General features: G+C 50.4%; 1 protein-coding gene across 4 annotated transcripts in view; it reads left to right on the top strand.

Annotated features, from left to right (window-relative positions):
- The first annotated feature begins 794 nt into the window (after positions 1 to 794).
- Positions 795 to 22,771, top strand: part of LAMA5 (laminin subunit alpha 5) — a 78,705-nt gene continuing 56,728 nt past the window's right edge. For 3 of the 4 annotated variants that reach the window (XM_048963493.1, XM_048963494.1, XM_048963495.1), the window contains exons 1-2: positions 827 to 1,167; positions 6,383 to 6,535. In XM_048963493.1, the coding sequence (XP_048819450.1) occupies positions 880 to 1,167; positions 6,383 to 6,535 (441 nt within the window). In that variant the 5' untranslated portion in view covers positions 827 to 879. Of the gene's footprint in view, positions 1,168 to 6,382; positions 6,536 to 22,771 lie in introns of all 4 variants that reach the window. The other variant, XM_048963496.1, reaches the window with a different exon arrangement.

Raw genomic sequence — 22,771 nt, forward strand, 5'->3', positions numbered from 1 at the left:
GCACTGGTATGACACCAGGGCCACCACGTGCCATGGTGGCACAGCTGGCACAGCTGGATGCGGGCTGCAGCCCTGCACCTCCTGCACTGCTGCTGGCATTTGGGTTCCTGCAATCTGACATTATATTACTGAGTGTTCATCCATGAGCTGCCTTCCCCCAGCAGTACAGGAGCACAGTGCTGGCAGTGCTCCTTATGAGCCTTGGGGACACGAGGGATATTGGGAGCAGAGCGATGGGGAAGGGTGGGTCAGTAGTGCTCCTTTCCTCTTAGCTAAGGAGGCAGAGCCAGTCCCCAAGGGGCCGGCCTGCCTCCCTGCCTGCCTTTGGGGCAAAGAAGGGCGATTTTTCACTGTCCACATTAAACAAACAGCAAACCTTGAGGAGAGTGAATGGGACTTGGGGGCCTTTTAACGTTCTGTTAATTAGTAATAGAGCTTTTCCCGGAGATAAACCAATCCATTGGTTAATGGAGTTTATTAATGCACTACAACACCGGCGAGCAGGAGGAGGGCAGCGCAGCCCCGCGGCTACAATAGACACATTGTTTCCGCGAAGATCCCGTCCCTTTCATTTTTTTTTCTTTCTTTCTTAGGGAAAAAAAAAAAAGAAGGGAAAAAAAAAATCCCTTCACCCCATTTAGCCTCTCCTCCCCACATCTCGGGGCGGTTCGCAGGGCGAGGCCGGTTTCGGGTTTGGGGAGGGGGGGATGGACGGGACCGGGGCCCCCGGAGGCGGTGCGGGGCGGGCGGCTCCTCCCCGCCGCTGGGGCTGAAGTAGCGCGGGCGCGACGACGTGGAGCGCAGTGCGGGACGGGAGCGGGGAGAGACGCCGCTGCCTTTTCCCCCCCAACCCCCCGCTACGAGGGCGGCTCGGGGAAGATGGCGAGGGCTGCGGAGCGGGGGCTGCGGCTCCTGGTGCTGCTGCTGGGACTCGGAGCGGGGCTGCCCGCCGCCGCTCGCCCGCCAGCCTCCTTCCCCGGCGACGTGAACGGGCACAGCCTCCACCCGCCCTACTTCAACCTGGCCGAAGGCACCCGCATCTCCGCCTCCGCCACCTGCGGCGAGGAAGCGGCGGGGACGGCCGGCAGCCGCCGTGCCGTGGAGGATCTGTACTGCAAGCTGGTGGGGGGGCCGCTGGCGGGGGGGGACCCCAACCAGACCATCCAGGTAGGGGGCCGAGGTCGGGGATGGTCGGGGGGGCTGAGGACCGGGTCCCTTAGGTATCCTCTCCGGGTCGGTTCTGTGCTCCGTGCCCCCAACCGTTCACGTGCTCCCTGCTGCTGGGCTGCGCACGTGAACGAGGCTCTCCGAGTTCCTATGGCGTGATTTATAAAGGACTCGGAGCTTCGCGTCGGTGCGATGCCGGGCGAGGCTCCCCGGCCCTCTGCCTGCACGAGGATCGCTGGGGCGCGCGTGGGGGGCGGATGGCCTCGTGGGTCCGAGTTCTGTTCCTTGGGGTCGGTGTGGGATTGCGATGAGCAGAAGGTGAAGAAGGCGCGTTTATCAGGTGGCTGATCTCAGGGATCCCATTTCAAGCAAAGCAGAGGGAGCTCGCAGCCAGGAACGGGGAGGGCAAAAGGTGCTGTACAGCTCTGGTCCTCTTCTAAGGAAAGTAGAACTGTAAACCAGTTGTAGACCACGAGCAGGGACTCCAGACCTGCTGCTGCCTCTTCCCTTGGAAAAGCTGCTGAGTTCCCACGTGCAGCCTGCAGCTTAACCACCAGCCCTGCCGTGTGCTGCTGTGAGACTCCGGGTGCCTGGCACCTGTTGCAGTGCAGCAGCACAGTGTGATAGTGATGAAGAGTAAAGATCTGCCGGCTCCTTAAGCAGAGCCTTTCTTGGTCCTTTTGTTAGGGCTGCCTTTGTTGTGGGATGAGCTCTTAAAGCATTTTTGTCATTCTGACTGCATTCTCCTGAGTCAGTGCTCTGCTAGGAATTTTCCTGCTGTTGTGTTTACAACGTGGGATTTTGTCCTTTTTGTCATAGAAATTGTTGAAGTTGTTACTGGAAGGCAAACGCTGGCATAGTCTCCTCTGAGCCTTGCTGCTTTTTAAACTGATCTGTTTTATTCTGCTGCACTGTAAATTAGTGCAGCTCGAGCTCTGTTGGGAGGCAGTAGGGACCTGAAATAGTCCCTAGGAAAGTGAAATAGTTGTGCATATACATCATGCACGTGAGTTTTCATACTGGAAGGCAGTAAGGAAAAGTAAAGAATAACTGCTTCTATGTGCAGTTGAAAGAAAAAAAGGTGAATAATGTGCCAATCAAAACTAGGAGGGTAAGATAAAGCTGGTAGATGTGAGCCTGCATTTATTGCTGTGCTGCAGCAACCTTAGCTGCCCAGCATGGCACTGGGGATGGATGCTGATGCTGGGATGCAGCACATGGGTTGCTCCACCCAGGAGCTGCAGCTCCTCCTGAGCACAGCCCATCCCTTGGTACCGTGGGGGTCACATCCTCCTGCCTTCTGCCACCCAATGGGGCTCCTTGGCCACAGATCTGTTCCAGCTGCCTCTTCTGTCCCTGATGCAACTCTGCACAAGTCCCTTTGATCCAGTGCTGCTTCTCAGGCTGTGGCTCTGGTTGGGCTGAGGGCTTTAGAAATATCCCTTTGTGGCAGCTTTCCGTGAGCACAGACAGACCTAGCTGGGAGGAGAGGAAGCAGGTGGCTGAAGCAGAGGTCACAGCTCCTCATTCAACCACCTTAGGGAGCTTAGCACTCCTTGGTGACCAAAGCAATGGGGGTGTGGGAGGGAAGTGTTCTATTCAGGCATGCTGAGGTGACAGTAATGAGCTCTATGTGCATGTCCTTGGTGCTTGCTTGTCCCACCGATCCCTTCCCTTACCCACCTGCCTGCTCTGCTGTCTGGGCATGGTGTGATTGTGATAAAAATGGACTCTCCATCAAGAAGAATGCCTTGTGGGACACCCCAAGGTCTGCCTGTTAGTGTGGAGAAGGGGCATTTGCTTGAGTGAGGACCCAGTGTAGCATTATTGCAACCATCAGTTCAGTCCATCCTGTGTTCTGCTTGTTGTCACTTGACACTGCAGTAGACTTCCAGGAAAGAGTTTTCACTGACTTGAAAGCCTAATATTCTAAAAATGTCGATAATCAAACTTTCTAAAGTAATACTGCCCTAAAGGCACTTGCAGTGTTTTTGGCACAGCTTGTGGGAAGGCTCTGAACCTTTCCAGGGAGTTTCCTTTGCTTTATTCGGGGCTCTCTGGCAGAAGACAGCAGCTCTAGCTGCAGGAGGCTTTTCAGGCTGTGAGGGTGTGATGAAGAACACTGCTGAGGTGTGCTGAGAGGAACTGCATGGAGCTTTGCTGCCCTCATCCCAGTCACTGATCAGCATGGGCAATCCCACCTTAATGCAGAGTGAAGATGAGACTAAGAGGAGATATTATAGGCTCGTTATCCCCATGGAGCTTTGCTGAGGGTGCCTGTAAGCTGTCTGTTCCAGGGTAGAGACAGTTCTGCTGCTTCCAGCAAATCAGGCTTATGGATGGTGGCTTGGTTTCAGCTTAATACAACAATAAGGCAGTTATTAACATTAATTGAGGCAATTACATACCTTAAAACTTAAAAACCTTGCTCATTTAAATCAATACTTCTGCCTTCCTTTGCAACTCATCTTCCCTCAAACCCTGCTGCTGCAAAGGACTCCTTTGCTTCTTAAGTCATACAACAGAGCTGCACCTGCCTGAGCAACACATTGCTTACAGGAGGTCCTATCCAGGTGTTACAGCAGCTGAGATCTGGATCTCCTCAGTACCAACCTGCTCAGAACTCAGGTGGCTCCTGGTGGCAGTGCTCCTGGCCGTGCTGTGCTCACCCATGGGCAGTGTCTGTCTAGCCCCATCTTTCTGCATTCCATGCACAACAGAGGGAGATGGCTCAGCCCGGGGGTCTCTGCAGGTTGGAGGGCTGGCTGCTGTGGAGCCTCTGGGAGTCTCTTCTGTGCTTGTGTTTGAAAGGACTGGAGCTTTTTGGTCTAACTGCAGCTGGGTAATTGCCCGTGAAAGAGACAGCAGATGAGACAGCACCTGCTTGGCTGTGTGAGCTGTGTTGCTTGTCAGTAAAGATAGCCCTGGGAGCAGCTTGTGAACATACACTTTTATCTGGAATAGCACCTTCTGCTTCCCATTTCCTGCCCCGTGTCTTTGCCCTAGCAGCCCTGTGATCACATCCCCGTGGTTTTGGGATGAGGCTGGGGCAGGGCTGTACCCCAGCACAAAGCTCTCCTGGGGGCAAGCATGCCTGCAGAGCACCAGGCAGCCTTTGTGTGTAAGGGAAATAGCTCCTATTGATGTGAGGGGAATGGGATCAGGCTTTGCAGGGCCCTGGAAGCTGCCCTTTATTCAGATGTTCCTGCTTATCTCCCTCCAGTTACAGTTTGCTTTGATAGTGGAGTGTTTGTGCCCTCTGAGCTGCCTTGCAGCCTCCTGGCATTGCTGGAGCTCTTTCCCTCATGTACCTTGGTGATGTCTATGCCCCTGCTGCTCCATGAGCCTGCTGTCCCCCCTGAGCCTGCAGCTCACAATTTCTTTTTAATTAAAATCCTCTGCTGATGTCAGACACTCTCATCTCCCCGTAGAGACCTGGCATGCTGTGCAGGAGTGTGAGCTGCTTTAAAGTACAAATAGCTAGGAATGATTCACATGAGGATTAGGTCTGGGTCTAACAAAATAGCTAATGAGCAAGTGGTGTAGCAGAGGGGCCTGTGATGCTTTTATCAGCAAACCTGGCTCAGCTGCTGACACGTTACCCATGGGCAGCTAACCCTGCAGGCTGCCCAGCATGGGGAGGGATAACATCAGCATTACAAATGCATAACAGCTGATCCTAATTTTTAGTCCCCTCTTTGCTAAACTCGAGTTGGCTGTCACCTGTCCATGTGAACTTTGGGTTCAAAATGGCTTTCACATCTGTGGCAAGAATTTAAAGTATGAAAACACTTTATTTTTTGTTATTTATCCTCATTTTGTAACCTTGCCTGGCTTCTCCCCCCACCTTACTGTGCAGTAGAAATTTCCACACAACCTGTTGCACCGGTTCCCCTTAAAGGTTTGTGCTTCACAGTGGGTCAGTTTTATCTGGTCTGCATTCCCTCCTCCTTCCCTGCGTCCTGCAGCAGAGCTCCCCTCTGTACATCGTGGCCACCTGGTGCTTCCATCTGCCCCATTCTTTGCCCTGGCACTTCTCCATTTGCTATTTTCATGTTTCCAGAAGAATTAATTAAAAGGCATGTTTATTTGACACAATTTGCATTGCATAATTGCCCGCAAATAGCATGGCTGTGGGGAAGAATGTGGGGAATTCTCCGTTTCTTGTGCAGTGCAATTCCTGCAGAGGTTGGGGCAGCTGGAGGATCACAGCCCCATGGCTCTGCCTTGCCTCTGCCTTGGCAGGGGGCAGGCAGGAAGGAGCCTAACTGCCTGAGAACTTGTACTGGATGTAATATTAAAGCAGGCAGCAGCTGGGAGAGGCAGCTTGCATGCCTGGGAATAGCTGCACCTTTTAAAGGAAGACTGCCTGGAACGGTTCCCTTCCGGGCTGTCTGTGGCAGCAATTCAAGCGACAGAAGTGATGCTCCATGAACCAAGTAACTCCCTGATGTACAGGGCTTCTTGCAGGGTTCCTTAAGAGTGAGTCAGATTCAGCTGCCTGTTCAAGGGGAAAGAAAGACTTGCCCTGAGCAGCTCAGGGCTTTGTTTGACGCAGCTCAGCAGGGGCTGCTCAGGTTGTGGAGCTGTTTTCTCTGGCAGTGTGTCCAGGGGGCTGACAGCCACCACGCTGCCAAAGCAAGACAAGAGGGTCTGTGAGTGCAATGGCAGTCAGGTCCCTGGCTGGGTGACAGCATGGGCTGTCCCTTCCTGGCCTTGCATTGTGGCATCACCAGCGTGAGGGTCTTGGCTGCCACACTATTAAGCTTGAAAATGGAGCTGAAAGACTGTACTTGTGAAATGAATAGGTTGACAAGCAGCAGATTGCAGGGAGCTGGGCAGAAGAACTGGCAGCCTGGGTTCATAGTGACTGAATGGTGTGGGTTGGGATCTCTGGGTATTGCCAAGGCTGTGAGTGGCAGTTCAGCAGAGCAGCCCCTGTGGCACTGGAGCTCAGAATGGCAATGCACAGTGCTTATGTGAAATACAGAAAGGGTGCTTATTTGGGCAGTCAGAACTGTACACTGAGTTATTGTGGGTTTTCAGAGCTTTCTTACGTTCATTTTTCAGTCCCTGCTCTAAATTGGTGCATACCAAAAGTTTATATATTGATTCACACTGTATTCTGAACTGTTCTGGTACCTGCCTGCTTTGTGCCATGCTTTCCTGGCCACGGTTAAATGTTTGTTGTTTTATTTTTTGTGCTTTCCCTCAGGGCCAGTACTGTGACATCTGCTCCTCAGCAAACAGCAACAAAGCACATCCCATAACTAACGCCATCGATGGGACGGAGCGCTGGTGGCAGAGTCCCCCACTCTCCCGTGGGCTGGAGTTCAACCAGGTCAACGTCACTCTGGACCTTGGACAGGTAACCCAAGTCCTTCTCAGTCATGTTGTAGGTCGTGCTTTGCTGGCAAGGACCTGTCCTCCCGTTCTTCTCAGGTTCATCAATGGATGGGTGGAAGCTGGAAGGGTGAGATGTAACCTTATCTAATCCAGGGCAGGAGGCTCTGTTAAAACTGTAAAGTTATTTGAAAACATTAAGTCCGGGCTGAAAATCTTTCCCTAAAAGACAAAGAATGACAGTGGATGCTTGGTCTCTAATTCTGGCAAGTCAGAGGGAATTAACATTGTAATGGCGATGGCTGCCAGCCCACAGCCCTCCTTTGCTGCTCCCATTCAGTCACAGAAGCATTCCTCTGGAAATGGGTTATTCTCTCAGACCTTCCTTGGCTTAGGAAAGATGTCAGCATCTGATGCTGCAGGAACTGGAGGGGTCACAGACCAGGGGCGCAAAGGTCTGAGGGATGAGGGCTGCTTGCTGCTATGTGGCATTACTACAGAGGGGGTGTTCTGTTCCCCAAGCATCTCTGGGGGGGCTGTCCTGTTTGGAGGGAGACAGCAGTAGGGAAGAGGGGAGGAATGGGCTGTGTCATGTGCAGACCTGTGCTTTGAATAACAACCTTGTTTCAAATCACAGGATCGCCCTACAGTCTGGAGTTGAACTCAGTGATCCTTATGTGTCCTTTCCAACTTGGGACGTTCTGTATTAAATGGACCTAACAGTTGTGCTGCTTGGGATGGTTCAGCTCTGGGATGGGTAATGTGGCTGCTGTGATTGCTCAGGGGCTGAGTGCCCCTTAGTATAGGAACTTGCACTGATTGTGGTAATTTCAAGTCTTGTCAGGCACTGAAGCTTTGCACTGACCTTGCAGACAGCCATCGACCACTTGCGTGGAATGAAAGCTCATTTGTCATCATTCTTTGTCAGAGGTCTGACTCCAGCTCTGCAGCTGTCTGGAGCTGAGCTATACATGGCACCACCAAATGTCCTCTGGTGCCTGGGGCACTGTGTGTCACACAAGAGCTGGGTGGGCACAGCTTTCCCAGGCAGCACACAGCATGCCAATCCTCTTAGCCAATGTAGCATCTTGGCAGCATCTCAGGTGGCTTCCAGCAGGCAGGGAGTGCTGAGGGTGTGCTTGCAGTCTCTGCACTCTGTACCCTGGGATGGAGTTGCATGATTACTCCTATGAGGTTGGTAGCACAGCTTGCATCTGGTGGGGAGTTCCTCTGGGGCTACAGCTCAGTCAGTGACACTTCTGCCTTTGCAAAACGAGCACTTGTTGCAGCAGGAGTATGAACCTAAAGGATCAGTGTTCAGTGGCTTTCTCTTAGTGTATGCCCATGTTGCACATAATTGCTGTAATAGCCTGTTTGTACTCCTAGGGAGAATCAGTTCTTTGCTTTTCCCTCCTTTGTTTTGGTGGGTCAGGCAACAGAAACGAAATGCTAGTAAATCACTAATTTCCTCTTCTTGAAGTTGAGACTGATGAAAAGAGAGGAAAAGAGGAATTCTTGGGACCCAGCAAGGTCTGCAGGGCGAGAGCTGGAGCAGACTGCCTGGCAGCCAGGTTAGCAAATTCCTCAGATACCTGTGAAACAGTGCAGGTAACACCCTCACAGGCACGTCTGAATGCAGGCTTTTTTTTTTTTTTGGCTGGCAAACAAGTCCTCCCCTTGCTCCATATAACCCTCTGGGGAGCTCTTGCACCAATTAAGATTTAATTTAAGGAACTGATGGCTATGGAAACTTTTTTGTCCCTCTGGGGAATTGCTAGTGCCCAGAGTGCACACAGCATAGAGCTTCAATGGAGCATGGTGGGAGATGATGGTGTCAGCCCCCTCCCTTCCCTGTGTCCCTGCTCTTTGTCCCTCCTGTGCCATAAGTGCTTAATTACCGGTTGGAATCGAGTTTCTGCAGCGTTTGGCAAGGCTGTGGCAAGTAGGAGAGGGGCTGTTAATTAAGCAGCCTGTTGGGCTCCGCTTTTGCTGGCTGGGAACTTGTTCTCCTCACGGGGATGTTAAAATCAGATCAGAGCTCCTGCCACAACAAGGGGAGGTTGTGCCTGGTTATCTGCTGAGGGGCTGGGGTCTGATTTGCTTCTGCTGGTGCTGTTGTGGGGAGGGGTGATTTATCTTTATAGGGTGAAAAGCTGAAAGAGAAGTCAGTGATGGTTCCTACGTCAGGCCTGACTGGGAATCAGAAATAACACAGACTGCTCCAAGGAGCAAAGCGAAATGGGTTTTAGGAGCTACTGGGGGTAGAAGCTTGAATAGGGAATACTTGTTTTATTTTCCTGCTTTTAATCGTGAGCTCATGCTTTGCGCTTTAATATGGTTAGGATGAATGGTCGGGTGACTGCATGGGTTTGTATGCAGCCAAATTCAGCACTGCAGCACCATGGTGGAGCACGGTTCTGGTTTCACGGGCTGGAACAATTGGAGGATGCCATGCTCAGGGAGAACACCATTGTACATTGTGGTACTGCTGTGCTCACAGAGGGACAAGAGACCGTGACTCACGGTCACTGTGGAGATGGTCCCCTGTGATCCTGCAGTGGGTGGAGGGGAGGAAAGGGTGTGATGGAAACTTATTCTTTTTTTTCTTCCCCCCAAGTAGGTCGCTTGAGTCAGAGCTGACAGAAATCAGGAGGCTCACAGAGCCATGAATGGCTGGCGTCCTGCCAGGGCTGACATCTTCCTTGCGTGAAGGTGAACCCAGGCCAGCCCTTCCCTGAGATGTTTATGGATAGCCGGTGCTTTATGGTAAACTCCGGGGAGAGGAATGCTTGCGGTCGTGCAAGAGCAGGAGCTTCGTGCCAGTGCTTGCTGGAGGTTAATTACTGCTGTGAGACGGTGATGGGATTGCAGCCCCCACCCCCAGAGCCTGGTGACACTGGGGAACAGCAGAGCCTCCCACTGAAGCTTTGCAGGGAGTTTTGATTTACACGCCTCAAGCTATTTAACGCTTGTTGTAGTCAGGAATGAGATTTATGTCTGAACGCCTCGATGTCAGGGGTAAGCTTCTGGCAGGGCCCTGCTCCCCGGCAAGGCGCATCTGAAATGAAGGAAGGAAATGGCCCGGTGTCTCATTAATGAATATTAAGTTCTGGACTGGGTGAAAATGTCAATTGGCCTAATGCTGGAGGAGCACTGCTGAATGAGAGCACAGCACCTGGCATGTCACAGCACTGTAAAATCTTCTCTTTAGTTTCTGTCTTCCTGTGGCTGTTCCGTTCAGATGAAAATAAAGCAGGGCTACTCCAGGCTGCCTCTGGGATGGCAGCTGGAGGAAAGGGCTGAGCTGTCCTACCTGTCCCCAGCGAAAGCCTTCAGCACAGAGATGAATCTGTTTATTACTTGGCTTAGTTAATTCAGAACTTCTTGATGAATAAACTTGTTAAATCTCAGGAGAGAGCTTGTGGTTATCATAGCATGGAGCATTCCCTAAGCCTGGGGTGGGATAGTATGATGGCCATCAGAGAAGGTATTTCAGCTTAAAAACCTCTCTGTTCTCTCACCTTCTTCCATTTCCACCCTTATTTCAGTTGCTGTGAGATCTCTTATTGCAGCTGGGTGATATCACTGATGCCTGTTGCCCTCCATGGTATCCTGTTCTTTCTTGCTAAATGCAGAGGGAAACTTAAAAAGAATCTCTCCCTTTCCTTCCCCTTAGTGGGGATGTCTTCTGCATTCCTGTTGTCAGCACACATCTCCAGCAAATGCACAACTTCCTCTTGTCCCAGGACCATGCACTGCTGTATCTGCCTGGCATGTATTTCTCAGAAAGTGTTGCAAAAATGGGGCAATATTTGAGGATTTTTGTATGTAGTTCTCACTTAATTGTCATTGAATATTTTTTTTTTAACTGTAAGGACTCCTAGTTCATCACTGTGTTGGGGCACTGCTGTGGGAAAAGGGGTAGGAGGGCTTAGCAGCATTTATGGTGGGGTTTTGCACCTTAAGTAAGGGGCTGGGGCGTAAAATCTCAAACAAAGGCCTTTTTTTTCTCCAAACAGTTCTTTGTGTCTTGGAGCAAAAGCAGTATTAAAAATAAAGCATGTTAAGCAGGCTGAGCAGAAATCCTTCTTGCTTTCAACAGCTGAAGCAACAGCTCCTGTGTGGAGTCCTCTGCAGTTGCCTGATCTCCAAAAGGAGACTGAAATCTCTATTCGCTTAGCAGCTTCTAAGCTGCAGCTCCCCACCTGGAAGAGCTTGTGGCTCCCTTAGGAGCCTGCTGAGCACTGCTGTTCCCACATGTGCCCCGCTTGATGCTCGTGTTAGTGCTGCTTCCCTGGGGAAAGCTGGGAAGGTGTGAGTGTGAGAGCAGCGCTGGGGCTGGCGCTGAGCCCGCCTGCGTTGTTCTTCTCCCACTGTATTTCCTCCTTTATTGTTTTAAATACTTGCTTGTGAAGGCTGTTTTTCCAAAGTTCCAGTTCCCCTGACCCAGACCCAGCAGCTTCCCCCCCCCCCCCCCCCCCGAGTGAGGGAGATTTTTGCCTTTTCTCAGCCCTTCCTGTGCTTGCTGCCAGCTCCCACAGGATTCCTGGCTCCAGTGGCTGTGCGAGAGCCACTCAGGTGAGCAGGGAGTGCCTGGCTGTTAGCCAAGCAGGGTGCTGTGCTCCAGCAGCAAGAGCAAACCCATCCTCGTCCCATTCATCACCCTTGCCAAGTCAGATGCCAAGTTCCCATTTCCAGGATCCAGAGCAGCCAAGACTGAGATCAGGTTTTTTTCCTTTTCTTCTTTGTTACTGCTGTTGCTGTAGGGGAGCAGATGTGCAGAATATCACTTTGAGGTAAATCATGGGTGGTACGAGTTAGAATTCTGTGTTATGTTTACTTCAGTCATGAAGCAGTACTGCTTAAAATCACTTCTCTGCATCTGAGTAATTGGTATTTCACTTGCACTATTTGATTTCCCCAAAAACTGCTGTTGCCTGGCACATCTGCCATGCTGCTGGCGCTGAGAATAGGGCAGCTGGTGGAGCAGGAGGCTCTGAGCACATCACTCAGCGTTGTGGCACCTTTTGTGCTCTACAAGGAGGCTATTTCTGCCTGTCCTTTTTACATCTTGCACAAACGACCCTTGTGCTTCTACTGTTTAATCTTCCCAAGGCTCTGCCCAGACCTGAACCAGCTATGGGGAACTCACGTGTTAAAATCCAGCCTCAGCCTACCCCCCTCTCCCCCCCCAGCTCCAGGTAGCAACTGATGAAAAGATAATTACTGTTTCTAAAGAAAAGAAACTCGTGCAATTCTTCCAGTGTAATTTCTTCCTAGGTATTGTTGCTTATTTTTAATTTCTTTGTGATGAGAAGCAAGGTGGCTCGTGCTCCCCTCCTGGCTGGGCTGCCTGTTCCTGCCCCGCATCCTGGGATTCCTCAAAGATTAGGAGAAAGCCTCCAGGCGAGCTGGGGAGAGGTCAGGCAAGCTGTGAGCTGGCATATGGGAGGCTTTGCTTTGTAATGAATAGCTGGAAGGCAAGCCTTGTAATTTCTTGCTGTTCTCCTGGAAAGTGCCTGCTTGGCTGGCCTGGTAAACAAGCGTGTGCCTTGGGTCGGGTGTGAGTGTGCTCTGGGGTTGGCTTTGTCTGCCCTGTTTGTGGTTGCACCCGGCAAGTTAAAACCAACCAGAGCCATCTAGGTCAGCCTCTGATTACTGGAGAGCTGTGTTTTTCTGCTTCAGACAGAGCTGATTTGTAAAGGTCAGGGTACACAGTGGAAGCAGAGCTTCACCGCTTTGACACGGAGTGCAATGATGTCCAAGCACTCGGCTTTGTGTTTTCTGTAATTTTGCTTGTCCTATCTCCGAAAACAGGAACAATGCATCTATCTCTGCCACTCTGTGTGCAGCCTGTCGCCAACCTGGAGCCTGCAAAGCTCCAGACTGATGGGTACAAAGCTATTTGCTGAACACCCTCTTGGGTCTGTGCTGTGGCTGTGGCCTATGGATGCAGCCCAGACGTGGGCTGGGAAATGCACTCATCTTGTGGCATCACACACTTGATACCACTTGATCCAGACCACAATGAGAAGTCTCTCAAGTGAGCAGTTGCTGCTTCCTAGGAAAGCTTTCTGGAAGCTGTTCCTGCCCTCCATAGCTCCATCATAGTCTTGATCTCTCTCAGACCCCGCTGGCTAATGTGGAAGCTGCTAAGTATGCATCTGCCCAGCCAACTCCTGCTCTTCCAAAGCTGTTTTGTTTACCTTGCCCCACACCTCTCTTTCCATGCTCCATCACGCCTGGCTCAGCCCTGCTTTCATCTCTGCCTCATCCTTTTATTACAGTCATAAACATGGGCCCCCAGGCTATGCCCAGCCTTGATCCTTCGTTTCCTGTTTTCTGGATTCAGTACTCCTCAAATTCCAGATCCCCCCTTCCCCTGTGTGGTGCCAAGCAGTGCAATAAATAGTGCATTGTTGATGGGTGACAAAAGAGAGACCAGCAGGAAGGCACCAGGTGAGAGGCAGTGCCTGGCTGATGGGGCAGGAGAGTCTCTCTGAAGGCTTCTGAGCGGGCTGAGGACGAGCAGTAGCTGACTGGGGAGTTGTGGTCTAATCACAGAGAGCTGGTAATTGAGTAGGTGTTTCTTGAGGAATGCTGAGGGGATGGATAGAGAGAAGAGGTAGGAAGAGGGGTGTGTGATATGGGGAGATCCAGAGAGGAGGACAGGGCCTGGCACATGGGTGACTGCACAGGGCAAGGGCAGTTTGGTGGCTTGAAGCTCCCTTGGATGAGATCACCAGAGACTTACACAAGGCCAGCAGGAATTACTTTGTTTTGAGCTCCATAGAAGGGGTTGCCAAGTGTGACTATAAAAAGGCTTTTGTTACTATGAGGTCACTGGTAATGGAAGGTGGGTCTGCGTGATGCCAGCTTCTGTTGTGCGGCACAGGAAGCTAGGAAGCTTCCTCTGAGAGCTCTGGTCTTGCTTCACCAAGCCTGAAAGACGGCCATCCGCAGATAGGGAAAGCAGTGAGGGGCTGTCAGTGTCATTTAGGGACTCTGCATCCCCTTCTCTTCTCTGTCCTCTTCGAGACCTCAGAGATGTGAGCATGGTAATTTGATTGTCCTGTCCTTCCCTCCATTGACTAGCAGAGTGGAGGAGATGTTTGGCTTGGGGGGAACATGACTGTGGGAAAGGTGAGTGGCTCGTGGATGTGGCAGGAAGCATCGAGCCTCTTGTTCCAGCTGTGTCTACCTCAAGAAACTGCGGCTGTGCCAGCTGGGTTAAGTTAGCCAAGCTCTGGTTGCAGAGATGCATTTGTCTGTGTTGAGTGGTGTGCAGTTGGAATAGTTTGTCAAAATAAGGTGCCTTTATCCTGGAAGAGTTGCATACATTGATGGCTTTTACGTTGTGCCTGTGTATGCTGAGAACAGTATCTCTGACGGAGCAGATTTACTGGCAGAGCTTTTATGTAAGAACTCAGCTCTACTTGGTGTCCTCTGCATGAGGATAAATTTTGCATCTTCTGCTTGGCATGCTGACTCTTTTTAGCAATTGTTTGCCTGACTCATGCAGTGACAAGCAAACAGCCAAACCCTGGGAGCTGCCACATTTTTCACACATGTTTTTAGCTGCTTTCTCTCTCATTTCTTTCTTTTCCTGCTTGGATAAAGAGCACTGCTGAGCTCTCACACACGCAAATGCTCAGCTGAGCTCTATTTATGGGTTCCTATGAGTTTTCATCATTGTGGATTGAAGCGTGCCCTGTGACCAAAAAACTGTTAGCATGATGCTGCAGGCATCTCTTGGATCCAGTTAAATGCATATGATGCCAAGCCCTGATAGGAAGGAAAAAGAGTGGCTTTCTGGTATTTGAACACAGTTGTACGTCTGTGTTTATGGTTTGCAACTGCAAACAAATCTGTACCGCTGTCTTCATTGTGGCTTTGCTGTTGTTGTCCTGCCTGTTTGCTAAAGCTGCTGCTTAATCCTTTTTCAGTCTGTTGCAAAGTCTGCATCCACCCAGATACAGAGTGGGCATGAAGATTGTGGCTGAACTCCAGGATAGGGTGTTTTTTTTTGTTCTTTATTTAACAGTAATTGCTTTCTGTCTTGACATTAGCTTACTTCAACTTTCAGTAAATGATGCTGCAGATACAAGGAGGTTCTTGGGGTGTGTGTGAGCACAAAGCCCACATTCTGATGAGCTTCGTATGTCCAAACAGCAGCAAGAACCGCTGTGCAAACACTGTAGCTGCAGATCTCTGCTGGTGTTAGTGGCATTGGGAATGTTAATCCTGCTGTGGCCCTGGTATGTGCCGCTATTGGGTCAGCTAACCTGGCTCTGAATGGCAGTATCATGGTGAGGAAACTTGCTGACAAGTGCTAACATAGTGCATGGCTCTAGTGCAGATTTTTAAAAGAATAAGCTTGCTTGCACGTGTCAGGTTTGACGTTGTTGAAATCTGCTAACAATTGAAGCTTTAAACACAGTGTTGCTGGGGCTTGCAGGAACCGTGCAGAGGAATTACAAAAAATACAGCCACTGATACTGCTGAAATGTCTGGAAGCTTGATTTAGTCTAGGCTTGGTGCACGGGGCTCATCCATGGTGCAAGGAGTCAGTTTCTCTGAGACTTTATTAGCAAATCCCCATGGTCCAACCTGGGAGCCAGAGCTCTGGGGTGTAATCCCTGCCAGGATTCCTATTCTGGAGGGAGGATGAAAAAACTGCTGTGGCAATGTGATCTGTGATGGCAAGGCTGTGTGCTCGGAGGGACCCTGTGGAGCCAGGTTTTCTACCTTTGCAGGACCTAGAGCTGCTGTGCCAGTGGCACTGAAAAGGACCTTCCAAAGTCACTGCCTGGCCCTGAAAATGGGCAGAAAGGAAATTGCTTTTGTGTCCTCACAGGGTTGGGATCATAAAGAGGCATAAGTCCAATGTCAGAGCTGGAGCATCTGTATTCTCCTCCAAATCCAGCAGAGGAAAGATTCAGGTATATCACTCTTAGTTGCCAGCAAGTCGGAACTCTTCTGAAGTTTGTGTGAGCCTTCAGCATTTGGCTATTTAAAACAGAATCCTTTCAGTGTCTTTGGTGGCATGCTGAGACCTCTCACTTGGTGCCAATTTTTAGCTTATCCATCATTTTCCCTTTCCTTCCCCTCCTTACCCTTCCCAAGTGCTCAGGTTTGTGACAGGATATCCACTTCATTCAAGAGAGTGGGGGAAATATTTGCTTGTAGCGTGGCCAGTTGCCAAGGCTGCTTTGTTCTCCCAGTTGCTGAAAGGACAGCCCAAGGAAACGTGCAGAGCTGGAGCTGGCATGCGACTTGGAGTGGATTTCCTGCAGCTCTGGAAGCATCAAGTGTGACACTGGAATTTTTTTTTCTTTTTTTGATCCCATAAATGCAAGGAAAGAGAAGGCTTGGGTGGGCTGCAGACAGGCTGGGTCTGAAATCCTCTTTGATGTGAAATTGCTGTGTCATAACTACACAAGTTGTGCCTTGCCAAGGTTAAATCAGGCTTTTTTATTTTTCTTATTTATTGCTGAGCTTGTGGCAGACCAGTTTTCAGCTGTGTGGGTAGGAAGATGGTTACTCCTGAACCACTTGCCACACTACAGCTGGGTGGCATCCAAGCCCTGCTGTGAGTGCAGAAAGCCTCTTTTGTAACAAATTCAGACCTGCAGTGGTGATGCCAAGAAAAGCAGTAAACTGCAGGGGCTGAGTTTTGGCTCCTTGGTGTGGTCCAAGTGCTAATGTCCATGGCTCTGAGTGCACAGCAGTGGGCTGCACAGGGAGGATGAGAGCTCTCACATAGTGAAACAGGTGCCTGGCTATTGGGGCAGGCTAGAATCATGAGCAGATCCCAGAGACAAGTATTCTTTTGTCTGGTTTCTCCATTTTGGTTGTGCTCATAAGAACGCTGACACTGTCTTGAGCAATGAATCTGCATTGCTGTTACTTACTGTAACTTAAATAGCATGTAGAAGATACAGTCAGGAACACGTTTGCTCTGGATGCTGGGAATGTCCTCTTGAAAATGTGCTGTGCTTTGGTAAGTGTTAATAGAGGGTTTTTTTCCACCCTTCCCCCTTCCAGGTTTCTGAAGGCCAAAGTCTTGAAACAACTTAGAAAGGCTGCTAAAGCTGTGCTGATAAGATAGGCAGCAAATGTGCTGGAGAGCCTAACACAGGGACTGAAACATTTAAACTGTTTGCTTTTCCCTTAACAGTGTGAAAAATGAGTATGTCTCATTGAGAAACCTGGGGAATTGTGTACTTGGGGTAAGGGCTGCACCAAAGTGTTGTCCCTGCTTTATGTTGTCACTGGGGCTGGCAGCTGGTGTGCTTGGTTTGGGTATACTGGGTAGGAGGCTGGAGCTGGTTTGGGCTCCGTGACCCCAGTTATGATGGGCCCATTTACAGCAGTCTCTGTCCAGCCCTTTGTAGCATGGCACAGACAGGGCTGCTTGGACATCACAAGCATCTGCACAGCACCTCTCTATGGAATGTGCTGGCTGGATGTGTGCCATTAGTCTGGGGTGCCATGAGAATAGCAATGCCATTGCTTAAAGGTTTGTTTTTAACCTGCCAGATGAAGGATTAGTTGTGTGATGTTCCCACCCTGGGTATGTGCTGCTCACGTGCCCATGCGCAGCCTTCATTTGCTGGTGGTCGGTTCTTTCAGCACTTTGTGCTTACACACCCAGGCCTTTTATCTCTGCTAAATCATAGCTTTCTTAAGCCCTTGTGGTTTCTCTAGCACTCCCTTATCTCTGTTCCTTTCCAGGGCTGGGCAGTGGGAGCAGGGAAGCAGGAGGGGCTGAGCAAGCTGTAAATGTGTTTGCACTGCAGTGATGCTACATGACTTACCAAGAAAGGCAAGGCTGAGTGTGGTAGAGCACCCATAGGGTTTGTGGGTTTTTCTGGCCTGCTGGGCAGCTGAAGTTCTGCAAGGCAATTCTTGGTTTTAGGATTTGAGGAAGTAGGGTTTGGAGCAGGTCCCTGCAGCACAAGGCTGATGTGAGTTGAGCTGAAAATTGGCTTGAAGGCTGCTGTCAAGTGACTGTATGGCTTTATTCCTGCTACCATGTCCTTCTGGCCAATCATCAGAATAAGGATGCTGTGAAGTTTGGGAACAGCACTTTGGTATTCATAGGCAGACTGGGACCTGGTAAGCATCTGCACTTGTGGTCTTTTGATGCGATGGAGCTCTGCTGGCCATTCAGTTGGCGACTCCAAGCACTGTCTGTAAGGTGGGTGCACCTGCTCTCATGAAGTCATGGTTTCTGATTAGAAGTGTTGTGGTTGTTGCTTTTGTTTTCTTTCCCTTTCCTACTGTAGGCATTCAGCAGAAGCTTTGCAATGTGTGGTTACCTGGCAGCCCCTTGTTCTGGATCTCTGTGCCTATGGGTGTGCATATGGTGTTGCCCTGCAGTGGTTGAACCTGCAGGGGTGGGAAAAACAAAGGATTTTACTGCTGCTCCTTGCAAGGCTGTATTTCCTGACTGCTGGAGTGAGGGAGCACAGAGGCTGCGCTTTGCTTCCTAAGAGGGCATATTTGCTGTAGAGAAACGTCACTATCCACAGTGACAGGCTGCAGCTCCACAGCTCACTACACCTTTGCCTTATTTTACATCCAGAATGGAAGGTTTGGGGCATGGTGCATCTTTGCACACTGTTGTACCCTGTGCAACAATCTGTGGTTGTGTTTGGATGCAACATGACACCTGCTGTGATGCAGGCAGCAGCGTGGATGTGGATGCCCTTTGAATAACATGCAGATAGTTGTCTAGCAGTGTTGGTTTTGCTCAGTTTATAAGGCATCTGACCTTTCTTTTGCTGAGCCTTTCAACAAGCCAATTTACAGCCTTGGAAGAGACCACCCAGTGTCTGCTTTCATGGGCAGCCGAGGGGGAAGGGAGCGAGCTCTTCAAAGAGCAGAGGAGGTGAAATCTCTACCATGGCCTGTATATTGATTTCATGAACTGTCAGGCTCAGAGTCAGATGCCAGCCTGCTTTGCTCTGATCTTAGCAGAATGTCACCCCATCCCTCAGCAGCAGAGGCTCGCAGCGATCGCATTTCCATGGGCAGATCTGGTTTCTAGAGGCTGCCAGGCAGTGCTCCCTGGGAGCAGTGCTGGGAGCAATGCAGGGACTGCGCCTGGCAGCCACACCATTGTGTACCAACTGCCCACTGCATGGCTTTGGAGATGGGTGCCAAACAGCACAGATAGCTTGTAGCTACCCTGCTTGCATGGATGGTTTGCCTCCCTCCTTTGAAGATGATGACTCCTTGAAAGCAGGAGATCAGGACTCGTGTCTGGGATAAGCTGAAAGATGTTGTTTACAAGTGTTTATCCTGGAAAATATTTATAAATCTCCCCCTGGGAGCAGAACTTTGCAGCGCAGCCCCTTGGCCTGTCAATACAGCTATGTAATGCCTGTGAGCCAATCCCTCTTGGGGCAGCGTGCATCCTGCTGTGTGCTGCCACTCGTCCCCATAGCCACTTATTGTCCCCACAGTGCTTATATTGCTGTTACATGCAGTGAATGCTAAATTATATTCCCTGCTTTTAGGAGATCTGCAAGCATTCAGCAGAGAATGGAAGTTAAATGGCTGCTGTCTGCAGCTGCTGTAGAAATGTTTTGGGATATTCACACCAGGTCATTAAAAGCTTCTTGTTAATCTCATAGAAGCATGACATGTTACAACAGTGCTACTGCTGCTTCCAAAATAACAGCCTGGCTCCTTTGCTCCAGCTGTGTGGCTCAGAGGAGCGGTGTGGATGCGGTTGCTTTCTGCAGCAGTGCTGTGTATTCCCATCCCCACCTGCATCTGGGTGCTGCCCATTCCCATCCCGACAGCAGATCTGGGGCAGGGAGGCTGTGTGACTATTGGAGGCATGCTGATTGTGTAACCTGTGTTTATGCTGGGCCCACAAGTGCTGCTTGAATTGCCATTTTTCTTGTGTTGAGAGTATGGTAAATCCCCTCCCCAGTGATGCTATTCTCCAGGCAGAGTGGGGTTAGAGGCTTGGGTTTCTGTTCTGACGGGACAGATCTCCTTCTACTTACAACACCACCAGGAAGGAAGAAATGTGAGATTGCTGCTGGGATGCTGCCCGTGATACCAGCTTTGGGGTTTATTTCACCTACATCCTAACGTCTGCATCTCACGTCAGCAGTGAAACCTGGTGTGGCTCAGCGTTCCCATCCCATGTGGCTCGGCGTCCCTGGGGCTGGGAGAGGACGTGGGCACATTCACAGCATAGCTGCCCTGGGGTCAGGTTGCTGAAAGGGAGAGGGGAACAGGTGCACTGCTGGGCACACGGCCGGCATGGCACAGTGAATAGGAACTGCCAGGATCTGAATCTGGGTCATAAGCAGGTCCCCAAGCACACTGCTGCTCTGAGTATTGGGCCTGGGGGAGGTTGGGCTGTGCCTCTTCCTCTGGTGCTGGGTACTGTCTGAGCAGAAACGCTAACAAGAGTAATGTTCCTTCCAGTTGGCCTCTTTCTATGCTGATACATTTCTGAGCAGGATAGCTGGAGATGCACTGAAAGCATCAGCTAAGCAAAGCTGTTGCATTTGTACTGGACTTGTCAGCAGCTGGAGGTGCTGTCTGCAGTGAAAGGACCTGCAGGGCAGCCCTGGGGTGGGGTGGAGGAAAGCAAAGCTCTGCATGGAGCAAGGTGAAGTGTCTGCAGGTGGCTGAGCTGCAGGAGCGGAGTGACTGCACGCGTCCACAGCGCGCTTCATCTTAATGCATTGTTTATTTGATGTCCTGTTTGTTCTGGCACAGCCTGGTTGCCTGCTGAGATTGATAACTGAATGCTGGAAAACAACATGAGTGAATTCTGCTTCCAAAAAAAAAGAAAACCAAACCCTTCCATTTGCTTTTCTCCAAGTGGCTGGTAAGTTGCAGGCGGTGATGCAGTAAGGGAAGGGAGGCTTTTCACCCATCCCCAAGGCAGGGGAGATGGCACTGTTCATTTTGGAAGCGCCTTTGGGGTCTTGGGTAGATAGGAGGCCTGAACAAAGGCTTTAAACTCAAGTTTCCTCACAGCTGCAGGAGATGGGGAGTTATAGGATGTGGCACAGGGGAAGGCTTTGCCCTGACTGTGCCCTCCCTCTTTCCTTTAGAGTTGGGCCCTCAGAGAAGTGCCTGGGGGCTGCTGAAAGCGCAGCATAGGGCTGTGCTGGGGACAGTCAGCAGCCTGGCCCAGAGGGACTGCTGCAATCCCACCACATAGCGAGCCACCGATTTCCTGTTATTAGTTAAAATAACACAGCACATATTTAAAGAAAAACAACCCCGCGTTAGTCCTCCCTCTGAAAGAATTCGAACCTGTCATGAAATTTAGAAGAGGAACATTTTCCCAGGCAGCCCGGCAGAAGCAGAACAGTTCTGCCCTGGTCAGCTGCTCGTGCTTCTGGGAAAAGCAGGCATTGCATCTGGGAGCAGAGCTGCTCTGGGAGCACAAGGAGCAGGACCTGCTGCAGCCTCCGGGCAGAGCTGCCTCCAGCAGAGCCCCGTTTGGGTGGCCTGGCAGCAGCTTCAATGCGTTGTGGTTTGGAAATGATCAGCTCCAGGCCTCGGGGTGCGCTTAAGGAGTAAAGAGCAATAGGGGGACAACGTGTTTGGGATTTGGTTGAGATGTTTGGGCAGCTGGTGAGATATGGGGTAGGAATTAGAGTTCTCTGATACTTTAGTGGCTGACAGAAATAGTGCTGAAAATGTCTGCCTGGGGGAGTTGCTGGATTTCATTGAATGCAAGCAGCCTCTTTTCGCCCTACTGGAGCTGAGCTGCTGGGGGCAGTCCGAAAACACGCGGTTGGTATCGTGCTGATGATGCCATTTTATCAGCTCCTGCCTCTGAACTGTGCCCGGGTTTAACTGACACTTTCCCTGGGTCAATCTGTGAGCGTTTCTCTTCCCCAGCAAACAAGTTTTCCAGATGCTTACTTTAAAGGGAAAAAAAAAAAATAATAGGGATTTTCTTTGGCTACCTCTCCAGCTTCCAGCTGTTAAGTACTGGAAATGTGTTCCTCGTTATGTCCAAGAGAGAAATGCTTTTTTCTTCCGATTGGGGTGGCAGTAAATAATTCAAAACATAATGTGCTGCAGACAAGTGAGTTAGCAGCGTTTGTTTTCCGCTCAGCAGCGGGGTGGGAGCAGACACAGAGCAATGAACGGGGCTGGGAGTTGCTGAGCTCTTGTCGCAGTGCATCAGCTGTCCTTGGGCTGCACGCTGCCTGTGTTTGGCTATAGGTTTGATAACCAAGTGTCTGGTTCTTTGCATTAATAAAAAAATATATAAATACCCAAGGCAGAACTAATAGGCAATAGGATTTCCTTTGCCTTAACCTGAGCACTGCTGCTTTTGGGATATGCCTCTTGTTGCTGCCTGCATGGCACATCCAGTCCATGGCACTGCTCTCCTTGTCTGACCCTGCAGCGAGCTCCATGCAGCGCGGCTATTTTGGATGAGGAGGAGGAGGGGTAAATTCCAGCTTTGTTGGAGTATTGCCTCCTCTGCCAGCTTTGGCTTTGCTCATAGCGTGGACGCTCCAGCTTGTGTGCTTCCAATGGTGTTGGCCAGGCCAGTGCAGCCAGAGCATTCCCACTAATAGGATGTCCCATGATGTCATACAAGTTTTTCTTCTAATCATAGGTAGTTGAGTCCCCAGAGTTCAGTGCATTGTTTCCCTCTATGGTCAAGGTGCCAGGGGCTGTGACAGCAGTGTCTGAGAGCACCAGATGCAGAAAAGTCATCAGTGCTTAAGTCGGCTCAGCTGAAAGTGATGTTGTAATTGGGATGTGAATGAGCCCTCAGAGCAGAACAGGGCAACACCAGTGTGTTGCTGTGGATGATACTTCGACATAAGAGGAAAAAATACTGACGTTTTGATCCGAGCTAACTGAAATTCAAGGGAATGTGAGTCAGAATAAGTCCCAACTGGGAGATGAGGTCACTGAAACAGAAGGGCAGAGCTGGAAAATGCCACTGGAATATTTTTCAGTCAGGAAAGGATGAAATAGCCCAATAGGGTGGGAAGGTGGCCCCTGAGCTGGGGTCTCTCCCGGCTCTCTTTTAAGACATCTCTGTTCTTGTCTCCCATTTTTCCTTAGCATAGCCCAAAGCTAATGGCTGTGAGAGGACTTCTCAGATGTCCAGGATCTTCATTCCCAATATGGGAAATACTTTAAAATATCTGTTTTGTCCACGAGGACTGTAGCATATTTTTCCCTTTAAAATAATACTTAGTAAGAATATTTTTAAAAGCTGAGGTAGCAATAAAAGCAGGAG

The sequence above is a fragment of the Lagopus muta genome, chromosome 16 (assembly GCF_023343835.1).
Source record: "Lagopus muta isolate bLagMut1 chromosome 16, bLagMut1 primary, whole genome shotgun sequence".
NCBI classification, from domain to species: domain Eukaryota; kingdom Metazoa; phylum Chordata; class Aves; order Galliformes; family Phasianidae; genus Lagopus; species Lagopus muta.